This window comes from Watersipora subatra, chromosome 3, assembly GCF_963576615.1.
Source record: "Watersipora subatra chromosome 3, tzWatSuba1.1, whole genome shotgun sequence".
Taxonomy (NCBI): domain Eukaryota; kingdom Metazoa; phylum Bryozoa; class Gymnolaemata; order Cheilostomatida; family Watersiporidae; genus Watersipora; species Watersipora subatra.
In genome coordinates this window covers 50,585,775-50,607,310 of record NC_088710.1, presented here as the reverse complement: position 1 = coordinate 50,607,310, position 21,536 = coordinate 50,585,775, and the positions used below count along the sequence as shown (strand labels likewise).

General features: G+C 37.2%; 1 protein-coding gene across 1 annotated transcript; it reads left to right on the top strand.

Moving 5' to 3' along the window:
• Positions 1 to 372: 372 nt before the first annotated feature.
• LOC137392282 (signal peptide peptidase-like 3) lies at positions 373 to 16,972 on the top strand. The gene is made up of 11 exons (XM_068078952.1): positions 373 to 1,237; positions 2,197 to 2,274; positions 2,435 to 2,508; positions 3,683 to 3,802; positions 5,164 to 5,242; positions 5,821 to 5,933; positions 7,166 to 7,272; positions 8,241 to 8,312; positions 11,852 to 11,986; positions 14,137 to 14,284; positions 16,285 to 16,972. Exons 1-11 carry the CDS (start codon positions 948 to 950, stop codon positions 16,470 to 16,472), a joined length of 1,404 nt encoding a protein of 467 aa, XP_067935053.1. The 5' UTR covers positions 373 to 947; the 3' UTR covers positions 16,473 to 16,972.
• The last annotated feature ends 4,564 nt before the right edge of the window (positions 16,973 to 21,536 follow it).

Here is a 21,536-nt window from a genome sequence, read left to right as displayed (position 1 = left end):
TAAAAAAGTTTTACAATAATTCTCAACTTACAATTCTTGCTTCTTAATAGCAGTCTATGCTAACAGCAAAAATGTGTGAGTCGTCGTCTAAAGTGTGAGCTTTGCTTCACTTGCCACAGCACTGCTACCATAGCGAGTGACTGAGTGAGTTGTCTGTTCCGTCATAAAATGCCCCGCTACCGACTTTGAAAAAAATTGTATGTTTCTATGAATGTCCCGATAGGATATTCATAGATACGTATATTTCAATGAAAAAAATCAAAAATCTATGGTATAGCAAAGAACTCCAACTAAATTTCATCAATATAATTGGACAATTCGGCTCGGCTTCATAATGTTATTGTCACGTGATCATAACTAGTTTGGGAACTTTTCTGTAAGTTTTCGGTTAGTACATTAAGTTAATCACTTCATATAGTGTAAGCTGTAATGGTGAATGATTGATAGATTAGTTAGTGACAAAAGCATTATACGCTTGATATTAATAAATCGACTCTGTTACAGTCAAGTTGTGTATACTACCAGCTAGTTGCGTCTGCATATATCGCAGCTGGACCAGTTTACAGTCTTTCCGAGAATTTAAGTTCTCGCAACTGACTCTCGAATAAATCACATCGGTAAAAACTGTCTAGAGGTTTTTACTGCATTAGTTGCCAGTATTATATAAAATACTATATTTCATCAATAGAAACTTTCGTTGTCCACTACAGGTTTCTCGTTTACAATCTATTGTGAACATCACGCAATCGCCTAGAGTGATAAGCACTGCACAGAATTTTGTGGAAACACGTGGAAATCTTGTGACCGAGACACGTTTTACAAGTTTAGACTTTTTACGATCACTAGGAGAATGAAATGATATTTGTATACTACGCAAAATCTACCACATTGGTACAATAAAAAGGAAAGGAAAACTTTACTTTTGTCGAAACACTTCGTCATCTAAAATGATGGTGATTCTGCTTCTCACTACTCTGCTGACCGTGGAAAAAGTAGCTGTTATAGAAAAGGAAGCTCCAACGTTTTCCTTGAGTGTCAGCAGAGGTTTACCAGCTGCAGGTAAAACTCAATCACTTCCAGCATCTCCAGCATCTGAAACCGAATCTATAGCAGCAGTTCAGCCAAATGGAGATGTTGAGCACATCATGTTAACTAAATCACAATATGAGGAATTAAAAGCTGGAGGTACTATTAAACTGGGCAGGAATGTTCGATTACGAGCGAAAGCCGTCCCACAGTAAGTATTCACTTAGTGCATATATTTTAGCAGAACATGTTGAACACAGAATGATGCAAACTTTCAATGTAATCATAAGTTTTTTAATTACATTAAACTCATACATACGGTATCATATAAGCCTAGTCAGTACGATTTGCAATCGTGCTAATCTAAGGTTGGTTAAGATGGTGTTTTGCAGCTGCTAGCAAGAGGTGGATTGAATTCAGGATTTATTTCAGGATAACACTAATGACAGTCCAACTGTTTGTCAATCTAAGCTTTATTTCAACAAGCATTTATGCTAACAGTTTTTACACAATGGCTGAACTTTGTGTGCCTAGTAGGCTAAGAAGCGTGCTTTCAATAATGAAGCACTTCGACCAGCTGCTGTATTAACCATTTAAAGCTCTCTTTGTTTGCTAATAAAGCCTGGTATCCGTGATCAGTGACTCTTTATGCTCTGTAGTCAGTTATGCTCTATATTAATGCTTACAATAATGTAAGGCCACTTACATCACCTTCGTGGTTATAGCGCAACCTTGGGCTGAAATTCAAATTAATGTTATAACCATTTGTAAATTCTCTACAGTCGATTTTACCTCAGATCACTGCATATTCATAGAAGAGTTTAGCAGATATCACACCCAACCTATTTCACCACAAAAGGTTTCTGATCTGAATTCTCAAAGGCAGTTAATCAAAGTCTTTCTTTTATGTTTCGGTTACTGGTTGTTCATTATCATATCACATTTTCTCTTTTCATTGAGGTGAGTGCGCAGTTTAGACGATGTGTTGTATTATTAGAGTGCCAGATTATGACCTATCAGGAAGGAAATAAAACATAACTTTGAAGAATATGCGCGGATCAATAGGACTTGTGCTATAATGCACCTGTAACTGGGTGTCAACTCAGCTCTTTCTAACGCAATGGAACGTTCCAGCCAATTGTTCACCATTTATTTCTTGGTTTATTTCAGAAGTATCAGCATATTTGACACATCCAAGCTATCGATATTCGTTATATCCATTCTGCTCATAGTCTATGGGAGCTTCAGGTGAGCGTTAAGCTTGCGAACATGTGATGCAGGTGCTTGAAATTAGTCCTATGTCTAGACTCGCTTACAATTGATCTATAGCTTTTTGCATTATAATTAATCTAATAATATCAAAGCTGCAAACTTGCTTAGCTATATTCCCATTTTGTTTTATTCTCAGGGCTCTCGGAGATGAAGACAGCCCAGCTATCAAGGATGGCGAGAAAAGCTCAGAAAGTACAGGTAACAATGCAGGTAAGAAGCATGAGAAAGCTTATAAAGCAACATGGGTTTAAGAGTTATTAAAGCCTTAGGAGAAGTCAATTTCTGTCCTACATGTATGCTTACTCTGCTATGAAATTGAATGCGCAACTACCCTCTCATAGATGCAGGTATTCTAGCTGTTTTCAATTACGCTAAAACGCCTTAGCGAAATACATGTGGGCTTTCATGCCTCTAGAGCAGGTTTCCTATACTGTTGTTATCTACTGGCTGCAAGCGGGCAGCTATATTTTAACTAGCGCTGTTAGGCCTACTGCACTCATTGTTTGGTATAATTATTAAAAGTTATCAGGAAGCATTGCCCTTGTGTTAGCTCACTTATTTTCTTCTCAGCATACAGTAATAGATGTACATTCATATCTATTCTCTATTTCAACTCCAAGCTTCATCTGCTTTTTCACTCATTTTTATTCATTAGTTCCTGTCATTTAACTCTACTCGTTACTGACTTGTTACAGAGAAGAATTTATTGCAAACTTTAGAGTTTAGACAATGCAAATGGCTTGTTGTAGCAATGTATCAACAAGTACCGCAAACTCAATATCAGCTATAAAATTAGTGATAAGCTTCGTAACTAGCTTTATGAAGTGAGTCAGTGAGATAGTCAGCGATAAGTAGTATGATATAGTCGACTGCTATTTTTAATCGCCTAATATCATTTTCTTGATAAAAAGTTAATTGACGAATCATCGATTCATTAGAAGATCAATAAAATATAGCCATGAACCAATATTGTGTAGCACAGATCGACAGTAATTAGATCGACACTGTTAAACCAACATGATTTGGCAGATCGATCCTGGCAAAAACCATCGGTTGTGCAAGAAAAACTGCTTCGAAATATCAACCCGATTATGCCAAAATGTGGCCGTAGTGTGACGAAGCAATCATTGTGTCTGATAATTCCCAAACACACCAAGGCTACTAATCTTGACATACCACTTAGGCGAGGGAAATATCGCAACTTTCACAAATATCGCAGCTCCGCATTTTGCTGAGATCGTTGTTTTAGAAGGGTGTTCAATGTTTGGCCATGACAGTGGTTAATTTATACCAACCTTTGCTGTTTGTCAACTAATTTAACCTCTACTAGTATAGAATGCACAGCGGATAGGCTCAGATCATGTGCATCGACTACCTGTTACAGATGTCGCCACTCTGGACTCGTATCAAGCGATATTTTTGCCCCTTGGAGCCTCTCTCTCCTTGCTCATCATGTTTTTGTTCTTCGACTCACTGCAGCTCGTCTTTGCTGTCTGCACAGCGGGTACGTACTATGTGAGCCTCATGTTTGAACTGCGTAAGGAGAATTGTATGCCTCCTATGTTGAACTAGTCGTATCTTTTATTGATCTGTCGGTAACCTCATCATTTGTTGTTAACTCTACTGCGGCTAAAATGTCATACTGAGATACTATCAAAACTGCACACGCTACTGTTGGTTTAACAGCTGGTTATGGAAGTGCAATTTTGGCAGTTCCCATGACAAAACAGTGATGGAGGTTGGTTGTTAGTGTCATAATACTCATTTGCGACTGAGCGATCACTTCTATAGTCATGAATATATAATTCAACTGATGGCTTCTTGAGCGCATGCTTTAAAAAATCTGGAATTAATGCGTTTAGTTCTCCACACACCATGTCATAGGCATGATCTCTTGCCAGAAAGGAGACAAGCGGCAAACAGGCTCTATAAGAATTTGTAACTTTATATTATTCCGGTGTTGGCTTTACAAAAGGCAAATTTGATCTTATTAGCATATATCTCATTCTAGGACTCCAGTCGTGATTCAATATCTGTCAGTAACTTTAAATCGATCCGTGTTTAGTGCTTTTGCAATGAATCGCTTCCCATTTACCTGTCAATCGCCATGACAACCTACTACTGAGCACTCAGCTAGTGTGACTTGCAAACTTACTGGCTGTTGGCATATTTGGCATTACGGTGGATCTCGAAGCAGAGCCAACTTATAAGAAGGATAAAGCTTACCACACTGGGTACAGTTACCAGTGCTAAAATAACGTTTCCCTGAAACATGTCATTAAAAGAGCATACTTTGAAAGTATGTGTTCTCTATTGTATATGATGCGCTTGATAAAATATTTGTTGTCATGTCGAATTGCATGTCTGCATTAACAGCTATAATCTACTTTGAAAAGTATTGAAGGCTGGTTTACATTATATCGTGGTATGACAATGTTGTCCTCATGGCATCGTGGTATGACAATGTTGTCCTCATGGCAAATATTCATCGACTATGTGCACCATGAAAGATTGCAACTGTCAAATTTTTCCGATAGTTAGTCGAGCATCCACGACAGCCTGTGCAATGTGCACCTCTTGGACGATGGTAATTGACTGTTGCCGATTGCCTAATTCATATTTTCTTTCATGACAGTTGCTGAAAGGCTAGTATTATTTCATTGCGTGGTATGAGAACGCTATGCCACAGACTATTTGCAGATGTAAACGCGGATGGGTCTGTGATTCTTAGATTGGCCTGTGATCCTTCGAACATTGTTATTACAGATGATCACCGAAGTATTGTGGGATTAACGCCGAGATAAGGCGATATAGCCTGGCTCAGCCTTTAGTGTGCGTCTACGAAGTCTGTTATTTATTTTGTAGTGTTGGCTACAGTTGCCTTTGCCTTCCTTCTACTACCTATGTGCAAGTACTCATTGCGTTCTTGCTCTTCTGGTAACAAGTAAGTTTTATAGTAAACATTTTGCTCCTCTCATCCACCTTTGTTGCGAGTTATTTAGATAAGGTTGATGGAAGAAGGTGGTTAAGGGACTTCTAAGTCGTGGTCAGCCATTCGCATTGAACTGTCTCTCCATTGTTTAGCATGAAAGAACAATGTTTACAAGGTCAGATATGCAAATATCATGGAAAGCCAGAGGGTAGAGACATTTGAGATACGTGAAGTGCGTAAGGTCAAGCATAGCCTGTCACAGCCCACAACCGGCGCGTTCAACCATTATTGTCATTTTGGCTTCTGGCTTTTTTATTCATACTAACAAGTGCTTATCTTTATCATACTGCCGCCTTGGAGCCGGGTGATACCATGAACAATTGTGCTGTAGGCTATCTACTACTTTGATAACGTTTCTGTTGACTTGAAGAGCCCTTCAGAATAGCTTTGCTTTTATATTTCGTTTGTTTCTTTATTTTGAACTGTAGGGAACAGTTGGATATCTTATAAAGTTATAAGCCATTCATAATTGTTTGGAATTTTTGAATGTGTTTTGGTTTCTGCATAAAATATTCTGTTAATTATTTTAGGATTTCGTTTGGATATTGTGGGCGCTACACGGCAGCGGAAATGATGTCTTTTTGTGTCTCACTATGTATAGTGGTAGTCTGGGTGCTCACCGGTCACTGGCTTCTTATGGATGGTACGTGTTTCCTTTTAGTTCTCTTATGAACCATCCATAGTCTCATCAATATTGGTCTCAGTCTATAGTTGTTCCCTATTGTACGGACAGGAGGTTCTCATCACTTTGGCGCTGTAACTATAACCGCATAAGTCAATGTTTCAGAGCAGCAATCTTAAGCAAGGTGCATGTCAATGATTTAGTGACTAGACAGGTTTTCTCACGTTTCCCACGTTTCCCCCTATGAAGCTGTATACTCACGATTCTTGTATTATCCTTGCTAGTTATATATTGGCCTGTAGATCTATGAATTTTAAATGATTATTCTTCAATTTGATCGGCACAAAAACAGTTATTGCAATTAATGTGTCATCTTTGGTGTAATTTCAAATCGTGAAAGGTATGCTCATGAGTAAGAGAAGTTACCAGTGAGACCCTCCGGATTGGAAAATGTTTTGTATCAACACTGACATATTGGGCCCGGGGCTCATACCACTGGAAGTACCTTGATGAATGCATCATTGTTGAATGTCAGCCTGTGTTGCTACTCCTTTAGGTTGTGATTGTAGTTATGTTAGCGGAATACTGGTTTGAAGCATATTTTTATGAACAAATGATGTTATAGGCACTGAAGCTATTCAAAATGGAAAATGATGTTATAGGCACTGAAGCTATTTAATGTAGAAAATGATGTTATAGGCACTGAAGCTATTCGATGTAGAAAATCAATAATCCTTAGCCCAACTCATACTGCTCAAAGTATTTCACTGAAGTATTGGTCCAAGATGCAATATTAAGCAAGTCCCATACTGTCACTGGAACTGCTTATTGTTTGTGGCAGTCTGTCCTTGTTCCTTGTAAGAAAGCACCTAATCATTAGCCATCTTCATGACTGTTTGATTGGTAATTAGTTGCTAATCGCATGAATAACACCCGACAGCAATGGCTCATCCATCGGCTCTCTTTAAAAAAAACTAAATTAAGCGTTGTATGAGTGATGCCATCCGTCTCCTGTTCCTGTCGACCACACAAAGAGACTTACCGGTTGATGCCTATGATCTCTACCTGGTGTCAAATAGATGGATTCCGCCATTGTGTGGCCGTGACTAGATCACAAGCTGTATGTTAGCCTAGAGAATTTCTCGCTGATTAACTTGTGTTTTGGCCTCAGCAGCCCCAGGGAGCTTGTACTGGCCTGAACTGTGATGTTTGCTTTTTGTTCTACTGTAATTAGCGGGCTCTTGTTGTTGCAGCCTTGGGAATGGGCCTATGTGTGGCATTTATTGCTCTTGTCCGTCTCCCGAGTCTCAAAGTATCCACTCTTCTATTGGTTGGTTTGCTACTATACGATGTCTTCTGGGTAAGTGATACATATGAGATGCTGAATCCATAAAATGCATATCTACTATATGCTGATTTTATAAAAATTTAATGCATATCTACGAGGTGATGATTCTATGTAATGCATATCTACTAGGTGAGGATTGTATGTAGTTCATATCTACTAAGTGATGGTTCTATGTAATGCATATCTACTAAGGGATGGTTCTATATAATGCATATCTACTAGGTGATGATGGTATGTAATGCATATCTATTAGGTGATGATGGTATGTAATGCATGTCTACTAGGTGAGGATTGTATGTAATGCATATCTACTAAGTGATGGCTCTATGTAATGCATATCTACTAAGTGATGGTTCCATGTAATGCATATCTACTAAGTGATGGTTCTATGTAATGCATATCTACTAAGTGATGATTTTATGTAATGCATATCTACTAAGTGATGATTTTATGTAATGCATATCTACTAAGTGATGATTTTATGTAATGCATATCTACTAAGTGATGGTTCTATGTAATGCATATCTACTAGGTGAGGATTGTATGTAATGCATATCTACTAAGTGATGATTTTATGTAATGCATATCTACTAGGTGAGGATTGTATGTAATGCATATCTACTAAGTGATGATTTTATGTAATGCATATCTACTAAGTGATGATTTTATGTAATAATGTCCACTAGAGCAACTTGAGTTTCCTTTGTTGATGGAATTAAATGGAAGTGATATTTGAATCCCGATTAATATTGTAACATGTGTTGGAATCATATTATTCTACAATGTTCAGCTTATGATAAATGGTTTCCTGTCTTAAGATTGAGCTGCCTATATGCAACTGTAACAGGATGATTGATTGCACCTTTGCGTATGCTTATTACGCAAGAGCTACCCTCCAACTGCCCATTGCCAACCTCGCCATGCTAGTACTTGTGAACTAGCTGTGAATCCACTTGCTGTATGATTGTCACTCGTTGTAGGTCTTTTTTTCTTCTTATATATTCAACGCTAATGTGATGGTGAAGGTGGCCACAAGACAAGCAGACAATCCTGTAAGTTTACACTTTTTTTGCCTGTTTCTACAGTTTTTCGTGCGCGGCGCTACCTTGCTTTGCAGCAAGTTGGCGCTTGTTTGTTCAATTGCTTCCTTAAAGTGTTTTGTTTTTATGACTCATTTGAACTGATATTGTCTTTCTTATACTAATAGGAGCTGGTATTTGTTTTACAAAGTGACCCTTTATGAAGCTTAGTTACTGAAATTATCATTTTTGCAAAGTCTTCCAGTTGCAAGGGATAACGCAATTTGCTATATTACTTTGAGTGTTAACGGAGGTGTGAAATGAGTCGAAATGAGGTGAGTGGTGAAATGAGTTTTAACAAACTCTTAAAGTGACAGCTTCTAAACCAATCATAGATTTTTCTTTCTTAGTCCGCTCTTTTTGCACTGTAATGTTAAAACAACGATAATGACACAATTTAATTGCTGACTATATAATACTTTATAGGCCTATGTGGGTATTTAACTAAAAACCACAAAGTTGGCCATTTTCTAATTCATGATAGTTTTGGTGCAGCTAAAAGTGGGAGACTTTGCATGTGCTCTTTTAATAATATTTGAGAAGGTATGATAAAAACTTAACAAAAATTTTGAACTTTTGCTGATTTTTGAGCTATCGCAATAGAGATATAAGATTTATCATTTAGACTTGGTTTCATTAAAAAATTTCTCTTCGAAGAATCGAGCGGAATGACAATGCTCCGGTAATACTATTAGTGATTACATTTGTTTTCGCACTAAGTATTAGGCTATATTAAACACCATTCTTCGAAAGCCTTATTCGGAAAAAAATAATGCAGTAATAATGCGTTGCCCTGGGTATTAATCCATTTAGCTAATTAAGTAAATAGCCACAAAACTGTATGACACGATGTTCATTTACTACTCGTGTGCCACTGTGCTGATTGATCATTAATTGTTTCCTAAGGAAATTACTCTGTGGCTTGTGTGATGTTGTCTGTTCCATAACTATTTTCTCCAAATGTGTAGACTTTGAGGAACACAAAAACTATAAACAGATTGATTAACTGCATGGTAAACTAAAAATACTGGAACTATTTGGTAGGAGTAGGCATTTTAAAAGTGAGTAGGTAATAAGAAATGTCATCCAGACACCTTCAATGAGTAGCCAATAAATGGCATACTGGCTCCCTAAGGTGTATAAGGTATGTGTATGCTCTCTCGCCGCGAGGCACTAATTATAATGGGAAGAGTCTTTGTTAGATGGTTAGCAGTGGTGTGAGAAGCCCTGAGATATTTTAAGGCATGTGTTGATTGATATCCCTTAGCTTGTTTTCTATCCTAACAACACAAGATCAACATTTCTGCTAAGTCTACCTGTATGCATGGCAACTTAGCGAAGGTGTTAACAAAACTGCCTAATAAATTGAAGAGCAGTGGTGGCCACCACTTTACTTTTCTCACGGAGTCTCTCACTCGATGAGATTGTGACTCACTCAAGATCTTGAGAAAACCTCCTCAGACATAGCATGCTTAGTGGCTCACACTAGTCTGGTCTTGTTTTGAATGAGTCATGCAGGGATAGCGATAATTAACATTTAACGCTGCAGTCAAATCTATCATAGGCCTGTATTCCACAAGTCCTTGCTTATTGGACAAAGGTTAGGTTTTCTTGCGCCCCCTCACTGTCACATCTCCGTATACATCTGATATGACAAGTCCTGGTCTTTAACTAAATGTACTTTATATCTCATGTAATTGATCTCATGCTTGTGGCCTTGCTGGCATACTAGTAATAATACTAATCTCACTAGCGATCAGTCGAACTAGTAGTGGCGCTAGTAGGCCTGTGTAGCTTGCCAACAGTTACACTGGTATATGTAGCTAGGTTAGCTACGTTAGTAGTAATAGTACTACATGGGCTAGTTGTTATAGTGCGGAGCGTCGCAAGCTGTGAAGGCTATTGTCAGCCGCTGTACAAGTAATCTTTTTTATCTTGCTTAATGTAGCTTGAGACAATTTAGCGCTATTGTTGTGTGAGCGCTCATACTGTAGGCATGATTGATTAATTTTATTTTGTTTAGTCAGATAGAAGGCATAAGGGGTAGGTAGAGGTCAATAATAAACTTGACACCCCTGTACACTGTCATATTTATTATGAAAGCAACAATTTTGAGTAGAGTTTTGTAATAAAGTAAACACATTATTACTGTTGAGACCTGAGAACATTGATCGACCCTTGATTTTATTGATTTTCAAGGCTTTAATGCTGCTGTTTCATTCACCTTCTTTGACACTATTGCCCGTTTATAAGTGTGAAGGTTAATATTCGTGTATCGTCTTGATCGCTTTGGAAAGTCTGGTATGTCGTGCTAGTTAATGCATTCTGACAGCTACGTATGGTTTGTTGCGATCCGAAGTCTTGAGACAAATTAGACAAAACTTATCTTAAGGGTTGACTTCAAATATTATAAGTACCCTTTAAAAATTGTAATGATAATGAGTGGTAACTGATGTGGGAACACAAGTAGCAGAAATGGATGAGTCAGAGAGCCAGGTGAGGTAGTGTCTCAAACTAGATGATTTATCATGTCACAGCGATAGACAGCAATAGACTAAACACTCTCTAACATGACTAATTTGTAATGTCATCTTATTCTCTTCATAAACTACTCTTGAAACAGACAGTTATTTAATAACGCTATATTCTATCAGTTTCGATGATTTGGAGTTGTGCGCACATTGAGTTAACCGCGTGATCATTGTTTCAATGGACATTGGCATGATGCGGATTAACACTGCCGGTTTATAAAAAAAGACAAGGATTTTTACGCCAGAAGTCAAAGCAGCGCATCTACAGCTGCCTAAATCGAAATAATAACTACGGAAGTGTGGATAATGTTTAAATGGAATGGCTTTCACGCAATTTTTGTGTGCATCATTTGCATGTGCCGTTTCCATCTTACGCAAGCGTGAAGCATTTGGTAAAAATTTGTAAGTACCAAGACTCGTTTGACTTGCGGACTTTTGCTGTTTCCACCTTGTGGATGACGTAAACTTCTGGATCAACTCCATCATGGAAACATGAGAGATAACTCCGCAAGGGTTAACAGTGTTCTGGAGACAACAGCAGACAACTTTGTAATATGGAAAAAGGGTGACCATAAAAACTTTGTAGTTAGGACATGCTAACAATAGTTAAAACTATTTAAGCTTTGACAGAAAACGATATTTGCTGTAAAGCTAATTTTTATGTAAAATAAGGGTATTATGAAGCGGTATATCTCAATACATGGACGTCATAAGCCACTCCAAAGACCCATGAATTTACTAATTTCTTATTACATAATTGAAGGAATTTATAGTACAAATTTGCAACGAGTTAATTTTTCATCTGTTCATCGGTAAAAATTTTAAAAAAACAAATAAGACTTGAAAACATAGTTTTCAGCCTGTAAGGGGTGGCAGTGCTACCACCCTTGCTATAACCTTGGCTATAAAAATGTTTTAGCAAAGTTTACTGACTAAATTTGTTCTAAACCATGTGTAATAGTTCTTGCTCCACTGTTTTAGGTTGGTGCTATAGCTAAGAAACTTCATATAGGTGGGATGGCTGCAGACGCTCCCAAACTTTCCCTTCCTGGAAAGCTAGTTTTTCCAAGTGTGTCTGACAGCTCTCATGTCTCTATGCTTGGGTTAGGTGATATTGTAAGTGTTTACTCTTTTCCTACCATTTTATCTCGTTTGGATTTGGCTGCATCTTGAGATGTATTATGACCAGCTGACATCCATGTGTATTACGACTAGCTGACATCCATGTGTATTATTATCAACTGACATCCACATGTATCTTGACCAATTGATTTCCATGTGTATTAAACCATGATGTGTTTTTTTACGATGATTATCTTTTCTCCTGGCAGTAGTAATTGGATTAGTAGCGAAATTAAATGGTATTTTATATGTCAATGCTTGTCAAAGTTGCTTAGGTCCGTGTAGTATATTTTCACTTGTTCTGATTTGCGAATCATTTTGTAGTGTAGTTCCTCAAAGGTTGACTTGCAACAAAATTCACATTACATTTATTTGGTGTGAAAAGGTTCACCAAGTCTTACTCTGCTGTGCTGTAGGTGCGAAATATGTGGAAATGTGTCTACAAGCTCTTAAAAGCTCAAAAACGAACAGTTAATTGCTGCCATCACAGAAACGCCGTAGTTTGGAATCTCTTTATTTTGATGACGTTCTCAAACATTTTGGTTATTGTTTTGGCACCTGATGTTATCACGTGAAATTAAAGGCCAATAAAAGGCTTGATATAAAATGTCTCGTAGCACTTGTTTATGAAAAACACTTCGGATTCTGCCGGAAAGCCCGTATCAAATATAGATGCTCGCTACCTTAGTTTCGTTTCAGCCTGGTCTCATCATCTAGTCGCAATCTGATCATGTGATCCATACTTCCTGCCAAATGGGGCGAACAATTTCTGCACCATTTTTCGACTATCACAGGTGACCAACAGGCTTGTCATGTTTATCAGAGGATGACATGCAGTCCTTCGAGCTAAGGTTAACAAATTAAATGAATCTTTACGGTAGGTTTTGAGATATCAGTGCTCAAAGTGACAGCATTACAATGATGATGAAATAGATGCCTAAGGACAATAGACATGGTTTTATTGAAGGTGTGAAGTATATTTGTGAAAATATTTCACCGAATGAGGTTGCATGAAAGTGTAAACAGAACCCCATCGTGTTCAACTACATCCCATTTGAACCGTTTTGGAAAAGGATTCCAATCTACGGCGTTTTCGTGATGGCTGCGATTAACTGTTCTTTTTTGAGCTTTTAAGAGTTTATAATCACATTTCCACATATTTGGCACCTACAACACAGCAGAGCAAGACATGGTGAATCTTTTGATACCAAATAACTGTAAAGTGAATTTTGTTGCAAGTAAACCTTTAAAGATGCTTAATTATAATGCTTTAATTATATCCTTCCTTTGTAAAATAGGTCATGTTCGTTTCCACTCTTTCACCTAGCGTTATATGTAGACCAGTTTGTTCATGCTATCTAGTTCTTTCATGCATGCTGTCCAATGTCGGTTTTCACACGACTTAGATCTCATAAAAATCAGACTGAAACAAAAGTTTAAATCCTTTTGGCTTGGGATGCCGAAGCAAAATTCACCAATTGAACACTCCTGCCATAGCGCAGGAAACCTGATGCTACGGCTCTGTTGCTGACAGATGCTCTCTCATTATTTTCAAAATATTCAACAATTGGATGCAGACGTTTACAAAATACTTGGTCTGTTTTTTGTAGTGTATTATTTTACTTTTTCTGTTAGAATAAAAAACAAAGTAATTCTGCATGTTACGGGGTATAAAGCTACACATTACGCAAACGTATGAGGAAATGAGGCTGGGGTATAGAGCTGCTTCAGATACAGCCTACCCCACTGTATTATGTTTCTTAGAAATCTGGTGTACTTTATACATTAGCAGCTCTCTTAATGTACAATTTATGTTGTGAAATAGTATAGAATCTTAACAACCTTTTTGTCTTGGAATGGATTAAATCAACTTATATTAGTTGTAATAGAAAGAATATTTTTATAGTTTTAACAAATGGCTCGAAATGAATGATTGAACAACAAATGGCAAAAATCCTTTGGCAACGGAATGCTGTCAGAAGGTTTGACTGTGATTTTCGTGAGCCGTACTGTAGTATCTTACTGCGCACAATTCTATTGAGCTATGTATATTGTCATATTTTTATCTTCTAGCTATATATCAGCTTGTTGGAAATGTTGGAAAATCCGGTACAATCTATTTATTATTTATCTTTTTGTTGTAGGTAATGCCAGGCCTGCTGCTGTGTTTTGTACTCAGGTACGACTCCTACAAAAAAAAGCAAGTGCGTGCAGATGCCAATGCTAACCCTAATCCATCATTTAAACAACGAATAACCTACTTCCACTGCTCTCTACTAGGTTACTTTATTGGTGAGTGTTTCTATTGGCATCTCAATCACTCTTAGTGTTATTCTCTTACTCTCCAAGATGTTTCATGTTCAACTAGAGCTAACACTGTGCAATACGTAATACCCTGAGATGCCAAAATTTGTTGCATTTCTAAGCAATTTTCTCTCATTTAACTCTTTGGTTGACTGCCATAATCAGCACAAAACAACACTATCTGATGTAACAGCATATATTTTACTGCTGGTACAAATTTTACATCACTGGCTACAGCATTTTACATGTAAAGCAAATGTCGTAATAAATAATTTTGTAGAAAGTGGGTTTTTTAATTATCAAACAGATTTATAAACTAGCTACTGCACAAAACACAGAGCTGCCGCGTGATGGAATTGTCACCCTGGTTGTTTTGTGGTCAGACCAGAATCAAGGCGCGATATGAACTTGTATCATTTTACGTTTGTGATGTTTCATTTATAAAAGCAATATAGTTGCCAGGTAAGCTAGTAAAACGAGCTTTTTAAGCTTTGCGAATTACTCTTTACTTTTATCAAAAGTAAAAACATTTACAGAGCTTTGAAACTCAAACTTACTTTTTAAACAGTCTGAAGAGCAAAGTAAATAATAATAATGAATGGCAGTATTCAAATCATTATGACAAAGTCAAATTGTTATGGCGTACTACTCCTGTTCAAAGATAGTCAGAAGTTGTCTTGTAAGACTTTAAAAGAGAGTCCTGTTTGATCACTCGTTTACTGACCAGTTTTATCACACACAATGCATCTCAATGGCTTGTATCTTAATTCAGAGCGAATCAAATTACAGCCACATCTCACATAATTAAAAAACACTTTAATCATTTTTTCTATACCCGTATGTAGTTAAAAATTTTTACAATAATTTTAATTAAAGTCACCCCTGATTTGGATTTGTCCTACATGAAGATTTTACTCAGTGGTGTTCATCTAACAATAAAATCTTATACAGTACACCCTGGGATTACATGGTCTCAGTTATACAATTTTTTTTGCCTTTTTTAAGAGCTTGTAATCGCATTTCCACATATTTTGCACCTACAACACAGCAGAGTAAGACATGGTGAATCTTTTGATACCAAATAACTGTAATGTGAATTTTGTTGCAAGTCAACCTTTAAGCATGCTGCTATGGATAACTAAATAAACCATTGTACTTTAATTAAGGAAGGCAAATTGTTTATTAAAAGTTAACACTATTGTTGAGATATTGGTAATTAAAAAGATTCTAGCGCAATTAAGAAATCTCAGGAAACATACGTTGTCATAAAAATGGCTATATACGATTGAATAAAGATACATATTCCTAAAAGAATTTGTAAAAATGTGCATTCGCTGGACACATTGCAATATTTTCAGCAAGTATCATCGCCCAAAGACACCAACAATAAATTACATTAGCTGCAACTTTTGTCTAATCAGCCCTGGATATATATCATTGGTCTAATGGAGGTAATAAGAACACCCAAATAAGGCACTGACTCACTAAACCTAAGCCAGAACTATGATAAGCAATGTGCATCTATCACCCGAATGGATGTCACAGCCCAATAGTTACTAGGGTATGTTAAGTATTTTTCGAAAGAAGCAATATATAACGTTGAAAGATGAAGACTTTTTCAGTAAATATAACTCTGTTGATAGGATCTCATACCAGCTCACAGTCAATTTCTGACCTTTCAGTGATGCTGTTTTTCGAATGTACATGGATCTTATTTGCCTTGCATTTTCTGCATGAAAGTTTGAATTGCTCTTGTAAATGGTTGCAGTTTTATGCACATGTTTTTCTAAATAAGGCTCATGAGTAAATCGATGGTGTCACTCATGATTAAAATTAGTGAAAAGATGGCAGACCGAACTGCTAAAAAAGGGTACTACATCGCTTAAAAGCTCGTTGCTATTTTAGAGCTCAAGTCTAGTATTGCACATGAGAATTGCATGTATCAAAATTGTATATATATATGCATGAATAGCTCACTATATTTTTAGGACTGACTGCAGCTACAATATCGTCAGAGGTATTTCAAGCTGCCCAACCAGCACTACTCTATCTTGTGCCTTTTACATTACTTCCTCTTTTCGTAATGGCTTACCTCAAAGGAGACTTGATACGAATGTGGACAGAGCCATTTGGTTCACAAACTAATGAATCTAGTAAGAAACCTCTGATTGTTTAGTTACGCATGGATATTTGCATCTGATCAGCAACCACTTGCAACCGAATATGCTGTGGACGAGAGATGATAACTCCACAAACTAATTCACTCATGTCACAAGAATAGTTTAGTTGAAAGGATTGGCAAGCTGACTCGCTTTAGCCCTGTTCAAGGTGAATTCCTGGTGTTGTTTTTGCTAGTTTCTGTAATGTCTACAGATGTAATCTGCTAGCCAGTTTGTAGTTAATGTACATAATTCTGGAGCAAGATAGTCAAAAGACAGTAAAATATAATTACCGTATGTTTAGCAGTTGTCTAACTATATTGCTACTTTGCAATCTTACACTATTTTGTCCTCATTTTATCCGCTTTGTGCAGATTCATCCAGGTCGGACGCAAGGCAGGACATGTTTGCTAGATTTTTTTTACACCTTAATCCATTTATTGTACTGATACATAGAGTAGCTTCAACACATTTATACCATTGTAACTATAAAATAAAATCAAACTTAGGACAATGACCTTAAATTGTCATTTTCAAATTTCTAGATTAGAATTTCTTCAGCTTGCCACAACGAGAATTAGCTCACAAAACATGGCTGGTCAAAAACCAGCTATGTTGTTGTTGCTAAACTTGAATGCTGATGATCATGTTCTATAGCAAGGTAAAGTTATGGGTGCTGTCAATAGTCCCAAATACTTTTTGAAGTTGGTTATTCATATGCATTGATGTTTTATCATGAAGTCAATCATGAAATTTTCAATACAAGTGTGCAGATTGGAACTGTACAACTTTCATTTTTATAGAAAAGGGAAGATGTACAGTGGATCTACATGAATATTTCAATTCTATATATCATATTCATTTTCATGCGTTGAAAACAAAATCAATTCTTAAATAATATACTCTATTTAGTATTCTACATTGGGACCATAGGTACCATTTAAAGAAGTCAGTTAAAATCTTCAAAACAAAACTATGAACGAAAATAAGGAATCTAGTTGTAGAGTGACTGATAGCGTTATCATCAACAGAGTGGAAACGTAAAAGTACAATTTAACCACGCCATCCTAAACATCTTGAACACAGTGATGAGAATGATGGTTGTTCTGTCTACCAGTTCATCTCACGAAATACATGCCAACATAGAGATCAATCTGCACATATATATCATTGCAAAAACATTGAAAAGTAAAATAAATTAAATGTACGCTTAAGAAGGTAAATGAAACAATGCTGCAATTGAGTTCAACCCGATCATTAACAACACACAACGTTATTTGTGAACAACACGATGTTTACAAAAGTGTAATAAATTAAAAAAATTATGAACAGCAAGAAATAGGATACAACAGAAACTAGAGCGAATAGGAACTAAGTCTGTTTAGCTTCTCTTGTTTTCTGGCATAATACTCTTCATACATGTCTCTTACTCCTTCCACAGTCACGATTTGTTGCTTTAATCCATAAGCAGCGCTCTCACCTCTTTTTTGCACGAGCCGAACATAACGAGATCTCATATCTCGGAGTTTATTTTCTATAAGTAGAAGTTGATGTGTACTATGACACACTTCTTCCCATACTTCATCCATCATATCAACTATCATATCATAATTGAACATTTGAGAATTATATACATGTTCCACGTCAGATTTGTTTGCTTCGATGCCAGAGTCACCGTCTTGAAGATCAGTGTCAGACTGACTGGTGGTACGTTCTGTATGTACCACCACCATTTCTTCCATACTAACTGACACAAACGCTTCTTCGCTCATAGTTACTAACTTATTAAAAACTGTTACTATCATCTATGTTGCCTCTATGCAAAAGTTACTTGACACTATTCTAGAATTTGTAGTTTAAATTGGCAACTTTTCCAAAACATACAATAGTCGCTAAGCCAAAAATTGTAGAACTGCAAACTGGTACCTCAGCAAAGACTACTAGTGTAGTTCCCTCCAGCCGATAATAATTTCAAAGCGAATAATGGTTTAGCGCCAAATGATGATTACATCCGGTGCAAAACCACTATGCGACGCTTAGATGAAGTGCGCTTAGGTATACGCGCTTTCGGTGATTGGCAACAAAGAAACTCTCGTGGACAATGAAATGTCGGTCAAATGAATAATTTATTGACCGTGGTTTTATGACTGCATATGTGATGAAAATATCAATTATTAGATGATGGCTTTATAGGCTAACTTAGTGTTTATGCCAACAACCAATAAGGTATGATTACCGATTACGGTAATATGGGTACCGTAATCCGGGGTTACTTTGAACGCAGGGGTAACATTGAACGCTTTTTGAAGTTTTGTTGGGTTTATGTAATACAGTAGGATTGCATCATGCCACAACATAAACATTGAATTCAAATATCATATTTTGATCTATGGATGTTCTGCATAATAATTAGAAAAAAAATATTTTGGTTCTCAATTTTGAAAACCTTTTTTGAGAGACTCTTTGGCAGCCATATTGGAGCAGACAAAATTCACACATCACAAAGGTAAGCTAAATTTAATTACAAATCTAAAACCTAAATGAGCTAATACATTTCCACAGCTGATAATATATTCTATTTCATGTTCTTCACCCATATTTGCCTTTAAAAGCAGCAATTATAATGATTATGCTTTTGACCAGACCAAAATTGATCAAGAACCCCAATACAAAGCTTACACGGGGTTGCTTTGAACGCCGTTCAAAGTAACCCTATGTGTGTATTTGATGCCCAGAAATACTATTATTTTATTTGTTAATAGCTGAACATTGTATAAACTTATTAAAATCTACCCTAGATTGATGTCAAGAACTTATTTGGTCATTTGCTTCTCATTTACAGTGTTCTGAAACAATCATTACCATGGTGCGAACTTACAAGAGAGTGCCAGATGCTCGGAAACACAGACATTTCGATGCCGAAACTCTCAAGAAAGCTTTGATTCCATGAAAAGTGGATCAATGTCTTTAAGAGCTGCAAGCAAGCATCATGGGATATCACCGGGGACTTTGTCTCATAAATCACGTTAAAACCACTCAAAATCTCTAGGGGCTCAACTCATTTTTACCATCCAGGAGGAGCAAGCATTCACCAATCATATCATTAAAGTGTCAGAATGGGGTTTCCCATTTGATATGATGGACATCAGAGTATTTGTGCCTACATATCTCACTGTTACCGGAAGGGTCGTCAAATGTTTCCAGGGCAACCTTCCGTCAACTGACTGGGTAAAGTCATTCATCACAAGGCACAAAGACAAACCTTGCACAGGAACATGCCAAAACATCAAACGTTCCAGAGCTAGAGTGAGTGTAGAAGAAGTCAGGCAATGTTTTATCAACTTGGAGAGTACTCTCAGAGAAGCTGGATTCCCTCCCCTTCCAACATCTTCAATTATGTCAAAACCAATTTGAGCGATGACCCAGGGATGAAAAAATGTGTCTTTAAGAGGGGTGTGAAACATGTCGAGAGAGTGAAAGACAGCTCCAAAACCAGCATTTCTCTTATGTATTGTGAAGATGCTAATGGGAATCTCCTACCACCCTATGTAGTCTACAACAGTGTTTTTCAACCTTTTTTGAGTCAAGGCACATTTTTACATTGGAAAATTTTTGCGGCACACCACTAACCAAAAATTTTATAAAATGACACTTTGAACAGTATATTTAATCACAATAAAATTCATCAATTTATTGATACTCAGTCAGAGTGAAACCTGGGCCTGTTTAGATAAACATAATGCCAATATCCTGGCAGGAATAAAAGAAAGACACGAAGCTCTTCTTCAACAGCTCTCAGTCTCACTCTGCTTTTAGTTTTTATAGAAGTTAGGTTTGAAAAGCTCAGCTCACACAGATATGTGGTAGAAAATGGGAGCAATGTGAGAATAGCTTTGTTGGTCAGAATGGGGAACTCCTTGGCAGCAGTCAACCAAAAACTGTCTAAAGGAGGATCAGCAAATCTTAGTTTTAAACCCGATCCTGTTTCAGTTCAGTTAGGGGCTGTATATCATTGATTTGAGCGACACTTTGACATTCATCACACTAGTTAGTAATCAGAGGTGCCTAACTAGGCATATTGTACTAAACGACCGCTTTCGATGGACTTTGAGTTTTGTGGGCCGATATTAAATGCATTGACTATGCATCAAACACTAAAGTAGATGCACCTAGATCATGGTGCCTGGATATTTAGCCTACTACATCAAAGCCTTGGCATTCAAATACAACACTCCTACCGCATAAGTTGCCTCAGAGCCTGAGGAACCTGTATTTAAAAAGGGACCTTGGATAATTTCTCACGGCACACCTGAGGATCTCTCACGGCACACTAGTGTGCCGCGGCAGTGGTTGAAAATCACTGGTCTACAAGGCCAAAGAGTTGTGGACAACTCACTATTTAGGACCCTTGCAACAACTAGAAGAAGATGAAAAAACAGAGATGCCAGTTATTGATGGTGATGCTGAAGATAACACTGATGAGTCGGAGATAACTGAGACGGTGATAAATTTTGAGGATAAAGGAGTTAACAGGACCGAGGTTAAAGAAGGGGTGTTTGCTATATTCAAATATGAAGGGGAGTTTTATCCTGGCAAAGTGCTGGAGGTAGATGAAGATGGGGCCACCATCAGCAGCATGATAAAATGCAAAAGGGCAGGATGGCGATGGCCTAATACTGCAGACATATTACACTACGATTGATCAGAGATAGTGAGTGCCAACATTGGCTACATTGTGTTAAATAATCGAGTGGTGATATCTTTCTCGGATATAAAAAATCGATGGGGCCCATAAACGGGCCCCTACTCGCCATTGATTAACTGAATTGCATTACACATGTTTGTTTCCAGGTAATAATAATAATGAAATAAAATGTTTTACTAACTTTTCACTCTAGTGTTTTGCATTAATTTGAACAATTTTTAGACCTATTCAAAGTAGCCCCGCGCCAGGGGCTACTTTGAACACATGATTTATCTCACCTTGCTTAACAAGCAAAGATTGTTAAATGTTGCTGATCAACTTAATGGCTTCTACCAACCACAGCCCCAATACTGGGCACAAATGATTGTGTAGGGCT